The 23,809-nt window shown below is 27.7% G+C and overlaps 1 protein-coding gene across 1 annotated transcript in view; it reads right to left on the bottom strand.

The window, feature by feature from the left end:
• Nucleotides 1–4,390: 4,390 nt before the first annotated feature.
• ss (aryl hydrocarbon receptor spineless) overlaps nt 4,391–23,809 on the bottom strand; it is a 678,242-nt gene continuing 658,823 nt past the window's right edge. Inside the window, exons 9-11 of the mRNA XM_075370601.1 lie at nt 22,411–23,766; nt 9,026–9,125; nt 4,391–4,743 (exon numbers count right to left, since the gene is read on the bottom strand). Of these exons, the coding sequence (XP_075226716.1) occupies nt 9,053–9,125; nt 22,411–23,766 (1,429 nt within the window). The 3' untranslated portion in view covers nt 4,391–4,743; nt 9,026–9,052. The remainder of the gene's footprint in view (nt 4,744–9,025; nt 9,126–22,410; nt 23,767–23,809) is intronic.

Here is a 23,809-nt window from a genome sequence, read left to right as displayed (position 1 = left end):
ACAGGAATAAATTTCTTACATCAATTGTTTTGGTTTAAGTAATGATATTAAGACGAACAGAGACGCTCGAGTCATAGAATTGTAGGTTAAAAACTTAAAATAGGCGTGTAGTTATAAGCATTACGTAATTTGTAGACCTGCTTTTAGTAATGAAAATAAATATTCTCTGTTCTTTGCATTGGAAGTTGTAAGAGTTGTTACTTAAATGTAGTCGTGCTAAGATGTCACGTGAACGCAGAAAATAACGCGCAGTCAAGCGCGTTATCTAGCGTTTAACGTTATTAAGTTCATAGAAAAACAAACACAGATTATTTGTGCCTCTTGAGAAAGCGACAAATCGTGCTTGTAGAATCCCAAACTTAAGCTGGTCTACTTTAATTGACATCAGGAAAATCGGATACGAAGCACATCGGAAAACTTTCTTCGTTTCTTCTTTTGTTCCTTCAACAGGACGGACGTAAATTTTGACTCTTCCCTATTTTGGAACAGATACAGCAACATTTTTCGGACACATGTCCCTAACTATTCCAGGAAAGAAAAATACAGGAGACGGGGAATTATCCAGTACCCGTTTTAACGCTATTAATATCAACTTTAACGATGCCTCTTCTTCTTCCGAAGCATCGTAAAAAACAGTCTAACGGACTGACTGTACCGAAATCGAGTCATGTACCATAATCGTGGAGACACCTCTTTTAATTTTTCCGGGTTTCGCCATGTGTCTACGCGAAGACTCCGGTCCTTTGGTTTTAGAAATATCAAAGATGGTACATATCATGGTCTGTTGGTTGCGCATTTAATTGGTCTATTCGCTGCATCACCTCTGTCGGCCACCTCCGCTCGACAGACATACCAGGTCTTCGTCTGAGACTACCTCGGACATTATATCTACGGCTTGAGGTTGACGAAATCCCTCCGTTTGTACCGCTATGTCGTAGCACTCTTTAGGGTGCGACAGTTCGTAAAGAGCACGAACTGACGTTTCGAGATCTAGAGTTCTTTTCATTACCCTGTTAGCAGACTGTTTTATTTCTTTCTTTGTGTTTACATTCTCAGTAACGAGTGCCACCAACCTAGAAACCTCTGCAATCAGATGGTCAAGATCAAGACCTTCTGTATATTCACAGTCATTGCTTTCATCCAGACTCTTCCATTCTCCTTTTAGGAGCCCTCTCTTTAGGGACCCCCCTCTGCTCCCTCTGAGACAATCAGGCGACTCTCTCACTTGTTTTTCGGCTGAGACACTCCAGCTTCTGATGGGCTGTCACTCCGCACCAGCTGGGATACCCAACCTAACAGGGGAGTAAGCCAACGTCCTTTTTGGCTTAAAAGGTTGAACTGCCGTCTTACTCCTTATCAGATGCAGATAAAAATTTTAAAAAATTTTTCCGACTTCTATACTTAATCCCGTTTATTTGAGATCCCACACAATATTTTTCGGGGGGGGGGGGGTCCAAAAAAGAAGGTGGCTTGGGTGAGTAAGGGGGGGTCAAAAATTACTTTTTGACCTTGATTACAAAAAAACTAATTTTTGGAGGGTTGTTTACGGGGGGGGGGGGTCGAGGGAGAACTTTGACCCAACATGCCGACAAACCAAACCTGGGATCATTATGTCAAACGATACTCGCTATACAGCTAATTGAAAATTAGCCTATGTACAAAATAAAATTATCTTAGAAAATTTTTCACTTATAGATTATTTAATAAAATATTCTAAGTCCTTATCAATATAAACTATTTAGTTACTAATACACAGTATGTAAGTAACACACACACAGACAAATATATATAAATAGTTGACCTACTAATACACAGTATGTAAGTAATACACACAAATACTTTTAAATAAAGTATCAGGTAGTAGCTTAATATTATAACCTATGTTGATCCGTTATCAAAAGATAACAAAAGAATTAAATTTAATTTAATTCAAGTAAAAATAGCTTACCATCTCAAGCTATTATAATCAGTAATTTCCAATGCAATGATATCACACTGATACCAGTCTACCCTGACCACCTGCACCAACAAATAAATGTTGTAGCAAGCAATTTTCAACCTTAATAATTTTAATTTATGTAGTTTTACATATTTAAAAACAATAAAAACAAAAACTACTCACTCCATCTTCACATACCAACAGAAGTCCACTAAACTAATACCACAATACCTAATAAAAGTCTGCATCGTAAAAAATTATCCAAATTCACCAAAATTAAACAAAGTAAAACAAACAGTAACGGAGTCAGTTAGAACACATCCAAACCACTCTGACATCCAGTCAGACACTCCTTTCCAGTCAGACACTCCTTTACATAACCTGTCTTTATATAATCTTACAAATAAATATCCACAGAGGTAAGATGGGAGACTTTGAAGCCCATCTGAAGTGAATTCAGATTGTTTAATTTATTGTGTGAATAAATTTTATGTAACGCCTGAATTTTATAAGCAGTAAAGAGAGTTACTTTTTTAAATTAATAGGAACAGTTGTTTTTGGAATGCCTCTCTAGAGGTTATATGCATTGATTTTTTTTGGACTATGTAAACAACCTCTTTGGAAACAACTTCAGTGATCATACCAGAAAATGCTGGTTGCCTGAACACGATTGCTCAAGTAGGTTGGCCATTTTTCTGAGTTGTTTCTCCTATCAACAAATTTTATTTTCAATGAAACACATTTTTTTTCACTGAACACATGATGGAATTCATGCCTAACAAGTGTAACCGACAAACTTTGCAAGCCCCTAAAGACACTGGACCTTCCTCTGCTCCCTGTCATGGTGACTAATAAGCTTCATGCTGTTATTGACCTTTTTACTGTTGTGTGGGTGTGCTGGTACTAGAAATTGTTAATGTATTGAAAACTTGGGTAGTTTTTCTTCATTTTGACATATATTTCATGTCTATAATGCTTATTCCAAAGTCGTGACTGCTTGAAAACTACTTTTATTTTGCAATCACACTGTATAATTTATGTACTAATCAGAATAAAATATTTATTTATACTAAACACCTTGATGAAATGTGATTACACATCAAAGTTATTAAATAATATCAAAAGATTCACTTTCAAAAATGAAATTTTTTTATCTAGGTGCTGCTAATTAGCAGCAAAGATACTCAGATATTTCAGAACTAACCAACCGCCTTTTTCAGTGGAGTTACTGATAGTACTTTTGTTAGTTGTCATTAAATTTGGTGAATGGCATGATAAAATGTGATAAAATTAAAATTATTCTTTTTATTTTTTATAGTAGTGTTTAAATATTACAGAGCAGAGAATATATTATAAAGTATCATTATTTGATGTTAATGACAATTTCAGTTACTGTGATTGAGTGTAACTACTGAAATGTTGTAAATGAGTAACATAAAACTAGCCTAAATAAAGCAATACTTGTTGTTTGTAAAAAAATATATATTGAGTAGAAAACATGTTTATTTTCATAGTGTGTATCTTACAGTCTGTTCAGCTAGTGAACCATAAGCAATTTCCACCATGACCTAGTGAAATAAGGATGATATGTATGACATATAAATGAGGTAAAGTCTTATACAGACTCTGGCCAACCATTCCTGAGATGTGTGGTTAATTGAACCCTAACCACTAAAGTATGTCAATATCGACTATCTAGTATTCAAATCTGTATAATAAGAACTAGCTTTTATTGGGATTCTAATCTCAGACCCTTCGACTTAGAAAATCAGCTATTAAACGACTGATTTGCGACGATGAGTTAACCATTAGATCAGCCTGATAGGCATATATTACATATGAATAAATTTTCTTCAAAACTGAATTTAATATCAAATTTTCATACAGTATTTGATAAATTATTTTTGTTGTTAGCCATTTTCACATATGTAATATGTGAATGATCATCAACTTCCTAAAGATTAAATAATAAAAACAGTTTATAACAAATGCATGTAAAAAAGGGAATAAACAGGATATTGTAGATAAAAAGGAAATAAATAAATAGATGAGTAAATAATCAAGATTATATTAATTTAGATTAGTCTTTTATTTAATTCCAGAACTCGTACAATTATGTATTCTTTTAATGGCTGACATGTATGAACGAATTCTGAATCTAAATATAATTTTATTTTTAATTAATTTTTTGTTTTGTTTTTTATATTTTAATTTAAAGACCAAAGGGTCATATAAATAATTGCACAAAATATATGTATATATAGACACAGAAGTTGAAATATTTTGATTCGTCTCTAATAGGAAGATATTCAGTATGAAGTAAGATGTATTAGCCTATTTATATATATATATCTGTATACAATATTAATATTACTTTATATATATATATATATAAGAACTACACAAATATACAATATCAGTTGTAGTAATTTATATATATGTATAACTTAATACAATATTATTTTACACTGTCTATAATACAAACATTTAAATTAAAAAATGTTATTTTTAACAAAAACAAAAAAAAAATAATAATTTAACACGTATCACAGAAACACACATAAATATTATGTCTAATAATGTTACAAAAAAATATTAAAAATTAATCTTTGTAAGAGATATGTTTAAAATTTTAAAATTATCATAAATAATTTAAATAATTTACAAGTAGTATTACAAAATCAATCCTTCAAATTTCATTTTGTCTTCTGTAAATGATGCCATTCCTGTTCATGCAATTTTTTTTACCAACCATTCTGTTTTTGAGGTCTCAGGCAGCAAAATTATTACAATGATGAACACTGCTGTGAACAGAAAGCATTACATGTTTTTAAAATAAATATTATACACACGTAATTTATAAAAATATTGCTCAAAATATATAGTAATTAAGGTGTTAAACAAAAAAAAAAAAAAAAATGTAATAAATTAAATGACTGAAGACAAAAAAAAAAAATTAATTAAAAATTTATATGTATGGATGTAGAAGGCCACTGGTATTCATTATCTATTCATAATGAAAGTAAGTGGTTAACACAGTCATACATCTGCTTCCATTGTTATTGTTATTACTGCGGGACTGAGATTCAAACCCAAACAAAAGTATAACTACTTTTAAAGAATTTAAATGCTTATGATACTTTGGGTTCAATTAGTGCTTCTGACTCAGGTCTAGGTTGGCCTATCTACACAGAAACTCATGCATCATATAAATTGCACAAAATCATTATAAAAGAATTACTGAGGATGCTCAATAATACTTACTGCTCGTTAAATTAAAAGAAAAATTACAGAATGTTGTCAGCTATTTGAAAGTACTACAGATTATTAATTACTCACTTTTAAAATCTTTCCCATAAAAACATTTGATGTGTGGGTTTGTTTGTTTGATGTATGAGCTCACATTTTTTTTTTTTAGCTGTTATTAGGGCAGAGCGGACCATGTGGTACGCCGGGCAGTTGCAAGTAGCGCACGAACGATTAAAACAATTATATACTTCTTTCGAACAATTTATATACTTCTTTGTATGATCAATTTACCTAAAATTAAATTTGTATTTTTGGGGATAAATAAGAAAAACATTGGGGTAAGAGGTGTGTTAAAAATATCATAACTCAAGAAACAGCTAAAAATATTCAGGATTTTGAAGCTTTTCATTGTAAAAGTTATGTTGTTAGTATGCTAAATCCATGAAAATTATTTAGTTACAGTTGGCAAATTTAATAAAATCATGTGTAATGAAACATAAACCACGTATCATTTTCACAGGGCCATAGGCCTGTCTTTTTTCTAGTTACATCTAAGTTGTACTTTTAGATCTTTTTGAAGTTAATTGTGCACCTGTATTGGTAATCAATTATAATATGAGACACATTACAACAACTCTAACGGTAACTCTATTAAAGAACTGCATAATTGTAACTTCATAAAGATCTTTGGGAAATATAATTTTCATGAAATTTTTAAAGGAACTCATAATCATTTATAATACCTTTAAAATGTGATCCTACTTTTTGCTGCTGATTAATAAATATTTCAAATAATTCCAAATGAATTAATGACTGTGAGTTAAATGCATTGATTAATATGTACTACTTAACTTACTGAATTATCAGTAAACAGTTATGATAGAGATGTTGCATGTAGGAAAATGATAATGTCAAGATGTTCTGAAAAATTAGTTAATGAATTACTGTTTGGGTATTTATATTTTGTAATTTTTTATTCATAATCTTTATGTAATTATTATGATTGTAGATTCTATATGATACAGTGGTTTAGTAAAATTAATAATTTTTCATTACACTAAATGGTAACCATAATATCTAAAAATCAACTGGGAATTTTATAGTCAAGAAATGTCAGTTACACAATAAAGTTTTAATTTGAAATTTAAACTTTTGTTACAACATACCAATCAAATTACATAAATGTAACGTTTATGTAAATTAAATAAACTTAGTAACTTTAAAAAAATTACTAAAAAGCCTTTTCATAAACTTAGTATGTCAACCGAAGATGATTGGAAAGACAATTGAAAGCATTTTTAAGAAGTTTTTTAAAAAGATTTTACTTTATAAAAAGGTACTGCATGCTGTTATGGAAGTTTAGATTTCAACATAATATTATCAACAATCAGTATAGATAAAAACAGTAAAAAATTATAGTTTTTTTTTTTTTAATAAAAAGCTATAAATAACAAGAGTATATAAAATGTGTTAATAACACCATTGTAGTTATCTGTTAATTATATTAAGAGATTATAGTTGTACCTATAATGAAATTGCTTGGCATAATTAAAATAATTATTTGTAAGACTGATAATCAATAGATGTGTGCATTCTTAAAAGTTCTGTTGTTTTCTCATCTTAAAAAGGAAAGAAAATTATATTAGTAATGTTAAATTTTAGAAATTTAGTTTTTTATAAATAGTTAAATAACAGTTTCTATTCAGTTTCAAGTATATTGAAAAGTAATGTTTAAAAATCATAAAAAAATACACAGATTTATAAAAGAATCTATTAAAACAATAATTATAAAAACAAAAACTCAAAAAATAAAAAATAAATTACAGTAACTGTGCAAAATACTTCATTGGGCAGGCTGGGCATATATTGATCCACATAATATGATAAAGATCAGATACTATCAGTACACATAAGAGAATTAATCTTTGCAAATCAATCCATTAAGTCACTCACTGAATGTCTAAGACGTGTACTTAATATTATCAAACAGTATAAAATTAAAAAACTATACATGTTAAATTTTACTAAAGGAATGGATTAAATGAACGTATACAATATAGATTATATTATTTGACACATAGTAAAGGAGATTTCCTTAATACTTCAAAATAAGCATCATTAACTACAGTGCCACTTGCAACAAACAACTGGAAAGACGTTCTAAAAGTCTAAAAATGTTCTATGGATTAAAACAAAAATGTTTAACATGCTTATGGTTGTGTATTTATATTTTGTAATTTTACAAAACATAGATATAACTTATTATGGTTTAACATATTTATATTTAACATATTAAATGAGTTACCCAAATGATATTTGGGTAATAATAAATTTATAAATGATAAAACTTACAAAAAACATTATTAATGACACTCTTTTAAATAACTCGGAAGTTATCGTTCAAGAAAATATATTCAGAGCTAATCATCCAACTTGTTTCTCAGCGGCATTACCAAAAGCCTTATAATTAATGATGCCCACAGTGGCCAGGAAACCCCTCTAATATATAGTTAAAATGTATATTTGATAAATGTTGTATTTGTTCATTTAATATGTTGACCTTTTTTACACATTAAGTATGTTTATAAAATTTTATATTTCTCAAATAAGTTAACTTTTTGGGTATTACTGAATATATTTTGTAAAATTTGCATGTTGCGATTAGTATCTTTTTATATGAGTATGTATTTTGTTTTATGAATTAATCAGTAAAGGTTAATTCTGTACAGCTTATGTGTGTTCCTTGTATTGGGTAAACCTTTTTTTTCTAAATTGTGTACTTATTTAATTTTTTTTATTTCTTAAAAGAGAAACAGAATAATGTATTTCTTTGGTATTTATTTAATTAGTTAGGAAGCTGGTGCTAATTTGAAAACAATATAACTGACTTAAACCAGTTGTAAGAAAAATAGGTGATTTAAATTTTAAATGCTGAATGAATTCATATGAAGAACTGCACCTGAAAAATGAAGAATTCATATCTAAAAAAGAATATGTGAATTGGAAAACTGCTTTCTTAAACTTCTTTTAGATTTGTCAATTAAAAGATAAAAATTACTGGTACAATGGGTAGAAATTAGTAATTTATCTTTGTTCTTCCATATTAAAAACATTTGTTAAGATTTAATCCTATTTTGATAATTAGAGGGTAAAATATAATAAGGTGATTTTTTTCTTAGGTTCTCTCATAATATCTTCTTTCATAATATACAATGATTTTCTGGCTTAATATTTTGTATTCTAACTTCTCAGGATTTGTTGTTTTAATGTACACTTCTAGAAATGTTAATCAAATCTGTTCTCCTGCTGAGTTGAACCACTACATATAAAACACATTGCTTCATAATAGAATTGATTTACAACACTTGTATATTAATATCAAATAGAATATTGCTTTACAACACTCGTCCCAGCCCAGTGATAAGAGAATCAGTTGTTTTGAGAAGAGAGTTGTTTGTTAAAGAGTAATAATGCTCACTATACAACCGATTCCTCTGTTGAACAAAGTGAAAGTTTTCACGTGTGGAACTGAATGTTACCCTGTATTTCACCTGATCTTGGCATGCTGTAATGGAATGGTGTGTTTGGCTCACTGAAAAAGATAACAGAAAACCACTTCACTCTCACTTTCCCTAGTAAGCTTACCTAGGTGGTTATTATTCTTGACAATGGCTATGTCATTTTCAGAAATAAATTGTGATTCATACCAATTTGCTTACAAGCATTCCAGTTTTGGCACTTAGCATAGGTGCTAAAAGCTGGAATTATTCAGTTATTGTTGTAAATAATATAAGTTAGATCTTAGCAGTCCAATGAATCCATACCATCACTACTTACTTAGTTACTGGTTGAGTAATGTGTTGGTCACCTCAGAGATTGACAACAAAGGACTCCCGTCCTGTTTATCTGTGGGTAACCGGGGTCGGCGGAGGCTGTGCTGCAAAAAGATATACTGCTTTATCTACTGTCAATACTATTACTAAATAAATCTTTATAAATAATAAAACATAAAATAATTAAATTCATACAATGATACTCATGTTAAAGTTATTTAACAAATATTCATTGAATCAATTTTTTTCCAGAACTTAACAAAATAATATATTATATTAGTCAACTAGCAAAAAAAATTACACTGTAAAAAAAAAGAAAAAAGTGGGATAGTTTTATTCTGATTACCTGAAAATATTCATATGACATACTTCAGTTCCATAAAACAATATACACACATTCTCATTCTCATACATATAGTTTTGAAATTGTGAAGGCACAAGAAGAACATTAGAGGAGACTGAAACTTTTAAGATAAAATCTGAACTATATAGCATAATAAGAAAATAAGAAATGCCATTACCTTAGTTATTTATCATTATTATGAATGGAATCTATAAAGGGGTGAAAAAAGCATGGTAAAGGAGAAATAGTAATAAGGTTAACACAAGTTTTAATTTGGAACAAGCACTCTTCTTTAGAGCAATTGGAGAGAGAAGAAACCAATTATACATAGGCGTTATTTAAAATATTAAATAAAAATTGAATGAAAAATAATAAAATTCTAATATACATTGTACTGAGAGAAGAACTTCAGAATCCTATTAAATAATGGATTCAATGACCTCATGATATTATGGATTCTGCAGATATTTGTCAAGCCCTCTCAACTGGAGAGGACAAAAACAAAAATGTATCATTATATTTACAGTTTTTTTTCTTACATGTTTACAAAATTAAAAAAAATGATTACTGCCTGTAAAATATAAAGGATAATTTTTAAATTATAATGAAAACAAAGTCATATTAAATTTGGACATTAAATCATATAATATTAAATTATTTGTTAGAAACTGTGAATACTTAAGTAATATGCATAAATTTCTTATTAATGTGAACAAATATTAAAAAAAAAAATTATTAAGTGTTGAAGCAATTCAAAATATTACAACTGTTAAATTGTAAAATGGCAACTGAATATTTATAACCACTGGACCAAAATTTAAACCAAGAACTTCACTAGTGTTAGTGGGAGTCTAGTAGTGAACTCGTCATCGCATATCAACTGATTTTGAAGTCGAGAGTTTTATGGTTCAAATCCTGAATAAAGGCAGTTACTTTTATACGGATTTGAATACTAGATTTTCGGTACTGGTATTGTCTGGTGGTTGAGTTTCAATTAATCACATATCTCAGGATTGGTCGACCTGAGACTGTACAAGACTACACTTCATTCTTTTGTACGGACTACATTCATATGTATAATCCTTATTCATTCTCCGAAGTAGTACCTTACGGTGGTTACAGAGGCTAAACAGAAAAAAATAGCTATTTAAGGAATCAAAAATTAAAGTTTTATGATTTAAAAAACACAAATTTATATCATCCATCTAATATCATTTTGCAATCATTTCACTCACTTCTTTTTTCATTCAAAATAATTTTACATGATTTAAAATCTTTCTTTTTGAGATGAAGCCTATGGAGATCAAGAATTACAGAAGTTCTTTATTCATATAATGAGATTAAAATGAAGGTAAAGATACAGCACAAAAACTGATTTCCCATCTGTGATTACCCTTTTGCCTATTTATAATAAATTTACAGAAAAAAAATCATAAAAGATAAATGGCATGGCCAATGGAAAGATACATAATAAAAAGGCTCTTTTAGAAAATTACAGAAAATAGTAGCCTTCCATTCAATTTATTCATGAAAAAAATGTTGTTGAATTATGAAAAATTATCCTGACGTGGTTTTTGTACATATTCTTGATTCATGGTTAACGTAGTGTATAAAATGTGTTAGAAATGGATTGCCAATTTCTAAAACTACAAAACTGGAACTCGCTGTTGATTAAATAAAAGCTCACTATGTAAAACGGTAAAATCCAAAAAAATACTTGAGGTTCTGATAAATATCAATCAGAGTGACATATTCACTGAAAAAAGAAAAAACTAAAAAAAAGTATTATATACTTAAAAAAGAGTGTTAGAATAAGTATTAGGAGTCATATAATAAAAAAATAACATATCTAGTCTGTGGTATGATAATAACTTTAAAAAATATCTTATAGGGAATATATTTTCAAGAACCATGATTATTAAGAGACTGGCTAATCTCTATAACAAACACTACAACTCAAATTTTACTTAATAAGAACTATGCTTTTAATAAACCAACTGAAAATACCAATTAACCTACATACAGATACCTAAGACATGCACAAATATAAAAAAAACAACACAGACATGCCCGCACGCGCGCGCGCGCGCGCGCGAAAACACACACACACACACACACATACACAAAACAGAATAAAAACCAATGAAACTAAAATTATAGTGTCAATATTATTTTTAAGCATCACATTCACTTCTTTTAATACTATAAACAAACTTATGTTCACATAAAAAAATGCTTTTTCATTCAGTAGTATTAAATTTATAAATAATTCATTAATTAGATAACCATCTATCTCAGTTATAACAAATAATATCCAAAGCAATAGTAAAAACATATACAAATATCAATGACAATAACCATAGTAAACTAATTATATGATGATAAAATGAAATCAAAATAAATTATTCTTCTATAATAAAATAAGCAAAATATTAATAGAAAACTACGGTTTTCTAGTGTTTAGCGTGAAGTGTTGAAGCATTTAAAAATATTTAAGCAAATTATGTAATGCAAAAACAAAAAAAAAAATCTGTACTTTAAATAACAAAAATATAATTTCGTTACAACTATCTAACAAACTTAACAATAAGTAAAATTCAATTATTTTATACACTGACAACGAATAGAGAACAAAAAAAGCTGACAACAAAGTTGTAATACTTTCCTGACATTGGTTATTTATTCTTATATTATGGAAAAATAATGATACATGAAAATAAACCATAACAAATATTTTTTAATTCAAAAAATCAATATTTTTAAACTCTGATCGACTCCCCCATCCCCACTATTACTCCAAAGTATTTTTTTGGGTTACTTGCACTACTGCTATGCTTAGAAAGACAAAAAAAATTGTTTAAACAATATGTAATAAATGAAAAGATGGCTTTTTCAATTTTTTGGGTCAGGAGAAATTTTGGAGAAAAAACTTTTTTTAAATGGTAAGATAAGCATGCATGTACTTAGCTTAATATTACAGAGGGGTTATGTTTACAAAATTTGGAGAAAATTGACCCGAAAAGACTGTCTACCCCAGCTCCTGGAGAAATGATTAAAAAATTTAATAATAAACTGCCCCGTATACATGAGTTTATCCAGTCGGATAAACTCAGTCGGATAAAAATCGGTTTATCCAGTCAAAAGTTATTAAGCTTAAAATACTTCAACATACGTAAGAATATTACCCCACACTTTTTTTGTTTTTTAAGAACCCTGGGTGATAAGAACATCGGGCATCAAGAAATACTAAAAAAACCATACTCCATTTTTAGAATTATCATACTCTCCTTCTTACAGAATAGCTCTAAAACTATAATGACAGGAAAAAATTATAAATTACAAATAAATTATATAATTATAATATTTATTTTTGTATGAAAAAAATATTTGTTTCAATCTTTGTAAAAGAAATGTATGAATGAAATATGTAAAATATCATACTCAGTTTCTGTTCAATAGAGAAATACTAATATTAAAAAGAATAAAAAAACGTTTTACATAACTAAGAGAATGTATATATTTAGAGCTGTAAAAGGTAAGCTTTAATCAGTGACTAATTTCTTGTCCTTATTGTTACTGGACTGCGATATTAGTCAAGTTATTTTGGTAGTTTTTATTATAAGTAGTCATTTATTTAATTCACAAATCAGCATGACAGAATAATGTTTTTACTTAATAAATATTATGACTACTTCATTACTAGCAGGAAATATGGTTCCCTAAGTTGTTTTAATGATTATGATCCAGACTCATCTTCATCACAATTGTAGGGCTATTGTTTGTGGTGAATATCTAAAACTAGTGTAGTGTGTGATCTGTTTTGAGTTTGTTTAGTGTGTTAATTTTATCAACTTAGTGTGAGTGAATTTTGTATTGTTTGGTTCAGTTCACAACTTTTACATGATATGTGTAAAATGTATTTATTTAGGTAATATTCTGTATGTGTGCTCTGTTTCAGTAAGATCACTTGCAGAAGTTAATTCTCACATGTATAATATGTCTTATGTAAAATACATGTCATACACGTCTGTTAATACATGTCTGTTTTGCTCGGTGTAAAATTTAGTGCAGCCACAGCACTTTAATTTGTATACTCTTGGGTTTTAGTATTTATCAGCATATGTCTCATTATTATTCTTTATCATCTTGTGGTTTTTAAAGCATTATAGAAATTTTCTTTTCTGTAATTATTATATTTTTTTTTTTGTATGACTTTCAGTAATGTACATTTGAATTATCAATTTTTCTATCATTATAAAAATAAGTAAATAAAAATAATTTCAATATTACTACAGCTGGAGATATGATTCATTTCTAAAAAATGTTTACTGTCAATAAAATAATAATTGAAATAATCTGAAATTTGACAAGGGGAAGATAAAAGTCATTATTCTTATTTTATTTTTATTTTTTTGTTATTATTTTGTTTGTTTTGTATCTTATGCATTGTAATGTCTATAAATGTAGATGTATAATTTTTATGGAATGTGATCATAAAGTATATTGAATGTGGCTATGTTTCTTTTCAGAGCTATGTATTTTTGTGTTAACTTTCATGGTAATGAAATGTAGTCTTTTTGCATATGTTATTATAAGTTTTAAGAAATTATTAAATTTATTATATTTGTCTTTTGTTTCTATGAGAGGTTATACATTAAAAAAACTAACATAATATACTGAACTTATCGATATAGTTCATTATGTTTTTTCTCAAATTTTAAATACGTATTTTTAAAACTGAAATAAAAACAACCTACAAACACTTCTGCTAAACAATTATTACAAGGAGACAAACTATAATACTAGCCACTGAAGCAAATATCCTACATCAGGCTAAAAATATTTTTGAAATTATTAAAAAATTGTTACATCAAAAATTTTATATAATTTAAGTGCTAATAATAATAATTTTCATTACCAACTAAAATGGTAAACAAAATCCTTATTTTTTTTTAAATTTGTATTTTGTTGTGTTCCCAATACTCAATAGAACAACCTAACTGGATGTTAATATCACAACATCAAATAATGTTATCAACATAATATGAAAGCAAATTCAGATATTATATTATATTCAGCAGTTTTAAACATATATTTCAATTATGACTGTGGATACAGAAAATCCTGCGAAAGTACTTTCATGATAAATTAAGGTAAGATACATCTTATCTAAATATTCTGTACTAGGTGGCTTATTTAATAGAATTTAAATTTATATATAAAATGCCATGTTACAAAATATATATAAATTTTTTTACATGGGATTCCATTATTCCCAATCTATATATATATATATATATATGTATGTAAATTTATAATTATATATTATAACTAGCAGACATGTTGCAGCTTCATCTGCACTGTATGGTTATTTGTTTCCCATTGTAGTCAGGAGATGTTTAGCTGGTCAGGATTTACTTCACTTGCCCTTCTATCTAAAAAGGGAGCTCTGCCCCCTGGAGCCCCCTCTGTTCATTAAACTCATGCTTATGAGACTAATAATGATAAACAAAAATCAAAGCTTGTTTAATTTATAAACTCTATCAGAGTATTGTAATTTCTTCAGAGCAAGAGTTTGGTCAGTACAGGATCTGAAACTTAGAGTGATCTAAGAGTCAGTTATTAGTGTTAAGAAACATCACTAGGAGGTAACTGTACATTGTTTCTCATTTTTTAAAAATCTTTTAATCACTTTTATGTTTTTTTAGTCAAGTAACCGGAGACAGGTACAGCCAGTCACATCACACATATGTTAACAGTGGCTTTGTTGGTTGAGCCACACTATCACATCCCTCAAAGAATCAAAATTCAAAAAACCCAAAAGTTTTCAGATTTTTTTTCAAGAGTATTTGCAAGCCTCAGTCTAGTGAATATCTCATTTAATATAGTTGGAAATGGGGAAAATTTGCAAGCATTGTTCAAATTTTTTCTACCTTTCTTCACCCCTTTCAAGATCGAATTCTGAAAAATCTATAAATTTGTTTTTAGATATTTACAAGAAAATTACATACACAAAAAATCAAGTTGTTATCTCCATTTGTTACAGAGAAGTTAAAAAAATAGTTGGGTTTAAAATATTTAAAAAATCTATTAAAACCCTTTAAACCTGGAATTTCAGAAACCCAGAAATTGGTTTTTAGATATTTATATGAAGATTACACACATCAAAAATCAAGTTGATATCTTCATTTCTTACGGAGAAATTTAAATAGCCCAGTTTAAAAAAATTCTAAATCCATGTTAACCCTTTAAACTTTGAATTTTAAAAAAAATTAGAAATTATTTTTTAAATATTTATATGAAGATTATACCCACCAAAAATCAAATTGAATCTTCACTTGTTACTGAGAAATTAGAAAAAATACCAGTTTAAAAAAAAATTAAAAATCTATTTTAACCCTTTAAACTCAGAATTTAAAAATCTGGGAATTATTTTTTAGATATTCACATGAGGATGACACACACCAAAAATCAAGTTGATATCTTCATTTGTTACCGAAAATTAAAAAAATAATAGTAAATTTCATTGTTACTTCATTTTAACATTTTAAATTTGGAATTTCAAAAAACATCCTTTCCTAATGTAAACTTGCACCATAAGAAGAACATGTATATAATTTTTTATCAATTTATCTTAACAGTTTTTGCTGGGCATTGATGAATCAGTCAGTCAGGATATATACATGAGAGAAATACAATATATAAAAATACAAAATAAAAATAAATAAAACACACACACACATATATATAGATTAGGAATAATTGAATGCCATGATCAAAATATGAGAAATAACTGAATAAATGTAGACTGCTGAGATATTGAAACATAAAGTATAATCAATACATGTTCAATTAGTTTGGATATTTTGTTATATTACTGAATTTTAATTTATATATTTATATGAACATTTTATACTGAATATAACTTAAAAGTAAAATAAGTATAACTTAAAAAATAAAAAATAATAATGATAACAATAGAATGAAGTAAATCTAAAGTACAAGTAAATAATCTTATAATTATACATTTTACTATAGAATAAAAAAGTATAAATAAAATGTGAAACAGAAGACTATTTTTATTTATTTACTTTGTGTTTTATTTTTGTTTTTAAAGAGAAGTTCATGCAAGCTTGAAGAATTATATAAAAAAATATATACATGCCAAATATTTCTTACCTAACCTTTCATAAATATAATAAGAAATGAGAAATGTACATTAATATTATCATTTAAGTTTTAGATATCAATTATATATTTTTTTTGCAATACGTAATTAATTTATAAGTATTTTTTCATATACTTTCTTGTAATATTAGTTTAAATCTGTTTATTATTAAATAACTGTAAATTCTGAATGAAAAATATATAATTAAAATGTAACATTTATTAATTTTATTTGTTAACTCAATATTATTTAATGAAATGTTAATTTATAAGAATTTAAGGTCTCATTATGAACAAAAATTTCATCCATTTTTTTTTTTTGAAAGCTCCTTAAATGAAGATAAGCTATCTGATAAAGCTTCTGAGGAAGAAATGAACTATGGTCAATTTAAAAAAAAAAATCGTAAGCAAAGAAATTAAAATACCTAAACAAGAGAAATGTAATGTAATAAAAAAGAAATCATACAATGTCAAAAAAAATTAAACACCCACACTACAAACAAGAAAAAAAAATAACTTTTTAAATTTTAACTGTTTTTTTTGTTGAAAGTAGAACTAAATTAAAAGAAGTACTAAGAATGTACTCTGTACAGTATTCAGTAAATATACGCAGTATTTACTGAAGAAACATCTTAGAAAGAAGCTCAGCATAATAATGATTTACAATTTGTGAAACATAGGTGTAAAAAAAAAGTGATAAAAGAAATTTTAAACCTTTAAAGTGTGGGAATGAAAAAGATAGAACTACTTTGATGGCTAAGTTGAATAAGAAATTGAGAATCTCTAGCTAGCATAAACTAAAATTTATCTGAATCCATGGAAAGAAATTGGTTTTGAGAGAATATTGTTCTTACTCTTCTATCATTTATTTTCCTCTATTATTGAAGAGTTATTTCATTAGAAGTTGCAAAGAACAGTGTAATAAACAGGAGATTTCAGTTTTTAAAATTTTACTACTCCAAGAAACTGTTCTATTATTTTTGAAATAAGTAAACTGTTTTTAAAATTCTTTAGGTATTAACCAAGAACTCTATTGTTTTAATAATTTTTTAGTAATTTTAACAGAATCTTTTTTTTTGAAGTTCAAAAAACATATATTTTTATACTCGCAGAAGTAACTTTTACTTTATTTTTAAATGAATATTTTTATAAAAATTAAATACATATATAATTGTAGATAAAATAACAAAAAAATCGATTAATGAATAAATGGAGTAAAAGGACTGAAGGATAATTTTACATCCTTCACCAAGATTCCTTTGTGCAGATCAGAAAAGTAAAATTTTAACTTAATTACAATTTGGAAATCAGTAAAAAAAAGATTAGTGCAAAGCAGTAGCATGCATCTAAGGTAATATATCTTGTAGTATTGCCAGTAATGTTTTTTTTTAAGTTTGTTACTAGTGCTGCTTTGATAAAATTATTAACATAATAAAACAGAATTGTGGAAAAGAGAATTTTTAAACACATTTTCTAGTAATTTTAAGTTTTTTTTGTCAATTTTAGGCTATATAATACAGATTTGAACATCTTAGAAATATAATTTTTTTTCACTTTAGTTTGATAATCCAAAGCTATTCTAAAATAGCAGTGACTGAATAGGTAATTAAAATTTATCACTAGGTATTTATTATTTTTTTTAAAGTTTAATTACATATGTGAATTTTTTTCTAATGTCTAAAATGTAGTAATTTAATAGAATGTATTTGTTAAAAATTAAACTCTTCACTAAAGATGAATGTTCAAAACCTAGTGCAATAAAATTGACTAATTAGTACATCATTATTTAACAACATTTACTGGCATATACTAAAAAACACTTTTCAAGGGTCATCCACCTTTACATCTCAAAAAACCAATTTGCAAGCAATGACAAATCTTTAGGTTAAGTTATGTAATGAATTAAGCAGAAAATTTTAAGCTGAGCTATTTAAAAATGCAGTTCTTCAGTTAAAATATATATATATATATTTTTTTTTTCATTGTACTTTATTTTTGAACTCTTTTGTTTTACACTTTAATTAATAAATTAAAAAAAAAAAACTATCTTTCATTTCATATTTTAATAAAATAACAATAAAAATTATATAAAAGTAAAGTATCATTTATATAAAAGTAAAATATCATTACTTTCAAATTACATTGGATTTGTTCTTTCAGAAGATCTTTTTTTTGAGCTATTAGGTAACTCCTTCATTAATTGGAATAAATGGTGACTGGTAAGTTCACTGATATTTCCATATTACTGTGTTCTGCCATGATGCTTTATTCTGCTATTAACCCCCACTAATAAAGAAACCACTTAATTAGATAAGATAATGTTCCATGAAATTTGAAAGTGAGTCATTAATCATTTTCAAAACTTTAAAAAAAATTATAAATTTTTTTTATTAGAATAATAAAAAAAATGTACTTTTTTCCAACTAATCAATGAGTAAACTAATATATTATTTAAAAAGAGATTTAAGCTATTACTAGAATTTCAATGCCATGAAAGTTACTAAAATAGAAGAAGTTGAGTGAAAATAATATTTTTGTAAATAATATTTTTTATTCCATAATTAAAAGGATTATACAATTGTGCTTAAAAGTATTCAAGAATACCTTATTAACTTTAACTGAGGTATAATTTGCTACGCTCCATGACACAAGTTTAGTCTATATCTTTCATGTATAAAATTTGTATCTGGATCAGTCATTTTTCACATATATAATACAATTTTCTAAGATGCAAGAATTCTAGTCAGAATTTCTTGTTGAGTTCCTGTGGTAAACAGAACGGTGTGACTTGTAAGGTTAAATAACATCTGAATTTTGGTGGACTTGGCATGCTGATACGCAGTTATATATTTGGCTCAGTGAAGAAACCAACAAGATCCACCTTAGTTTACACTGTCCTTTGTAAGCCTAAGATGGGATATCTGCTACATGAAGGATGGATACATCATTTTTGGAAGTGAATTGTGACTTGTATCAGATCGCCCACAACCACTATCATTATGACACTCAATACATAGATAAAATTTCATTACTGACAAGCATTAAGCTTATGCGTTAAATTAGTAGGTTTAATAAAGTAGAAATCTGTTACTTGATCACAAAACTAATGTTTTTGTGTGTCTGAAATTACTTTAAAATTATTCATTCTAGTTACTGTTATATAATTCAGAATTATTTAAATTTCATTCGCTGAGATGTGATTCCGGCATTAATGCTGGGTGCAGACACATGAAACTGAGTAAAGTTGGATTATTTTGATTATTTAAATAATACTATGGATACTACCCATATGTTACCTATGGATAGTGTAGCCATGTTTTTTGAGTTTGTGATATGGACATGAAAATGAACAATTTCATCTATTCAGGCAAAATCACTGTAAAAACATTGATAAGTGTTTATATTATTCTAGCAATGTCTTCCTTCTGTTTTTATTCCTAATTCATAATAATGTTCATAATTAATGTATGTGAATTATTATATATAAAAAAAGAGTTAACTGCAGTATATTATTATTGATTTTTTCTTTTGTAAATTAAAAATTTAGCTTTTATATAATAACAGAAAAAACTGTAATTTGTCTTGAAACAGACACAAATTGTAACTGCGGAGACCTGTAAATCTAGTAGATAATATTAAAAAATGTGAATAATTTATTTTAAAATAAAAACTACTGATTTATCTTTGTAACTAATTGTTGAGTAAATTACTCATTAATTATAAAATAGGCTAAGTACTTTTCGTTTATTTCTTGGTGATATGACTAACAATTTTTTTTTTACTTGCAAATTGGTTATATAACACATCACACTGTTGCAACTGTCAACCTAATAATAGTTAAATTTAATCTCTTCGAATAAGTAAAATAAAGCAATAACTAACAATTACTAGAACATTTAGTATGTAATAAATTAACATTAAATTATATTAATATAATTAGATTATAATTACTTTTTAACATGCAAGATATTCTTTTATTAAAATCATTACAGAAATGTATTATATTCATTATTTATTTTATTATATATGTTAATTAGATCAAAAAATGCTAACTCATTGGTAAAAATGACTTTTCAATTTTTTTGTGAATTTTAAATAATATATATTTTCTTATTGTTGTTATCATATTCCAGTTTAATATAATAACTTATTGATCAGTTTTATTTTTCTTAACCTTTAATATTTACTAAAAGTTGTGGCATGTACCTAACTTGTGCAATGCTAATTTTTATTATAACCTAAAAATACTTAAATGAATTATGTGTAGTATGGTAGTAGTTCTGGTTAATAAATTTTCCCGTAAATTTATCATAATTTCATGAAAATAACAAAAACTGTATTATAAGTTTATTTTCTATTTATCATGTTTAATTGAAGGATTATTTTTTTCTACAATAATGTAGGATACTGTTTAATGCACATCCCACAATGACTTTTTTCAATCCGGTTGCCGATTTAACTTTTTAAATAAAAAAAAGTAAAAAAAAATTAACTTTTACATTTAGTGAATATTTCATATTTCAACCACAAATTGCAGGCAAATAAGGCTCAGCACTATTTTTAATTTTTTAGTTGTAAAGAAAACAAATAAACTAAGATTTCTACTGGCATTAGAATCAAATACCAGTAGATAAATAAATTCATTTTATTTTGTGATAATTATGATCTACAGAAAAACAAGTACTGAACTTTGTAATCTTTTGTAATTAAATTTTTTTTAAAATGAACAGCTAAAAAATGATTTTAATAATAAAAAATATGAAATTAGTTTGGGATATATAATGTGTACCGATCTGCAGACCCCCATGGTAAAGTGGTGTGTATTGTCATTCAAATGAAAGGCTCTGGGTCTGAAACCCTAACAGGCTTTTTTTCATATGCTATTTAACCCATCATTAAGTTACTTAATTACTAATTGGGTATAAACCTATTGTTACTCTAGGAAATAAAATATAATATATTGCTTGCAAAAATTATTTTCTGTAGCTGTTTTAATTAATGTAGTAAAAAAAAATATTAAATTTGTATGCTTGTAAATATTTGAATAAAATTACCTTGAATATGTAAATGCACACCTAAAAAATTACAAAATCTTGTATCAGTTTAAAAATAGACTAATAAAAATAAAATTTACTTTTATAAGTATTTATAGAATCAAACAAAAAAACAAATGGATAACTAAATAATAAAATTGTCTTTGGATGTAAAATTAATGAATTTAAATAAAAGATTTAATTAAATTAAAGCAGTAAATTGATTAAAGTTATAAAATTTATCTGGCTGGTAAGTACTCAGTTTATTTTTTTATTTATTTTTAACTTCACTAATTCTCATATTAACTTATATTTAATTATTAACGTGAAACAAAATCACAGGTGGATAATATGACTGAAAACTTTAGATATTAGCAAAGATACCAACAGATGCAAAATTTAAGAACTGGATTAAAGCTTTATAAATTTGTTGGACGAACGATTATTTTTTCTACACAATTAGTTTATAAGTTTTAATGTACTAAGATTTAGTTTTGTGAGAATTTTGTATACTTTATATGTATTTTCCAATCCTATGTGCAGGTAACATGTTTACCTCTATAGAATGTATTAAATTGTACTTGAAATATGTATACTTTATCACTGGAAGTAATAATATGTAAATAAATTGGACTCTGATGTAGTAATATTTTATTACCAGTATCATATGTAGACATTTTATTTAATTTTATATTTTATGAAAAAATTGAAATTTTAGGGGTAAATCTGGAATTATACTAAATAAATTGACAACTGACAACAGTGTAATTGTTTTTCTGTAAAAGGTGGTATGATTTGAGAGCAGTTAGCACTAACATTGGAAACAAAGAAGTGTGTAGCACTCACTGGTGATGATGGTGATAAGGATAGAACTGGTGATATACCTCGCTCACCCCCCCATCACTGGTGTACTGATGATGATGATGATGGTGGTAGTAGGACTTTGGACTCGGGGGATGGGGTGGGGTCTCTGATTTCCACTTAGTCTCTGGCATTGAGTTCATTTCTGCAAGTGATTTTAACGGGTCACCAGGATACTTCTTTTCTTGTTGTAGATAAGTTGTGCCGTTAGAGATGATAGGTGTACCAGGGTTTGAGCCACCTGGAGATCGACAGCTGCTGTTTGATGATGTAGGCGTATGGTTTAATGTTGTTGTACTCCCACTACCCCACATTAAAACAGTTTGCCTTGGTGCTTCAGATGTATTCGGTGAATAATGCGGTTGTAACATATTTACATCTGTTTTCATATCTTCAAGTTTGGGTGTAATTAGTCCGTTAGCAGCAGGTGACGATGAAGCAGAAGAAATGCCATCTATTGATTTTACACTGTTTTTATTAACACTTGTTTTACTATGACCTTGCTGTAAATCACACAATGGAACAGTCACAACCGGTTGTATACCATATGCTGAAACGTCCAAGCACTTGCCCGCACTAACATACCCACGTCCATTATCTACAACTGTCGCATACTTTTGCTCAACAATTGGTTGGTGGCAGGTATACAGTTTGTCACAGTCACTAGGCTTAGAAAGTTGATGCACTGAATGAGGATTTGGATTTGTTTCGTATGTCGGTAGGGTACATGTACTTCCACGAGGAGACATGTCCAAGAATCCATTTGAAACATATGGTGTTGTGGCTGCAGCATGGTGGTAATCTGTGTAATATGTACCTAAAGGTCTGTACTGGTGAAATAAATTTTCTGTTGTCGTCAAAAACCGATTGTCATAAAGAGTTTGATGGAAGTTACTTGAATGTCCCATATAACCCGATAAACCGTTATCAGTTGTCGGTGTACCAGGATAAGGAGTAGAATACATATTGTACGCTGCAGCAACTGCTGCAGCTGTAGCCGTTGAAGAAGGATCAGTAGCAATATAATCAACGGTCGGTGTAGGTGGATTGGAAACCATTACTGGACTATGATGATGTCCGGCCAATTTACGTTTCGTTCGACATGTGGATAAGAAGTCTCTTAGTTGTGTCTTATAGCGGCGGTTGACTCGTTGTGGTGTTGTATTTCCCACAGGACTGAGATGATTTGATACATTAGTGGATGATCCGGGATGATGTGTTGTGGTTGTGCCGACCAGTTGATCAGAGTCACTAAAGTAACTGTTCGTTAGACCAGCATCCAGGTAACTCACCTTAAAATCCATAGTTCTCTTTCCAAGAAGATCACGACCTTCCTCTTCCCTGAAAAATTAATAAAATATAATTACAAAGTGAACAAAGAAAT

Source organism: Lycorma delicatula, chromosome 7 (genome assembly GCF_047948215.1).
Source record: "Lycorma delicatula isolate Av1 chromosome 7, ASM4794821v1, whole genome shotgun sequence".
Classification (NCBI taxonomy): Eukaryota; Metazoa; Arthropoda; class Insecta; order Hemiptera; family Fulgoridae; genus Lycorma; species Lycorma delicatula.
Note: the sequence above shows the minus strand (reverse complement) of the source record. Positions and strands in the feature narration are given on the sequence as shown.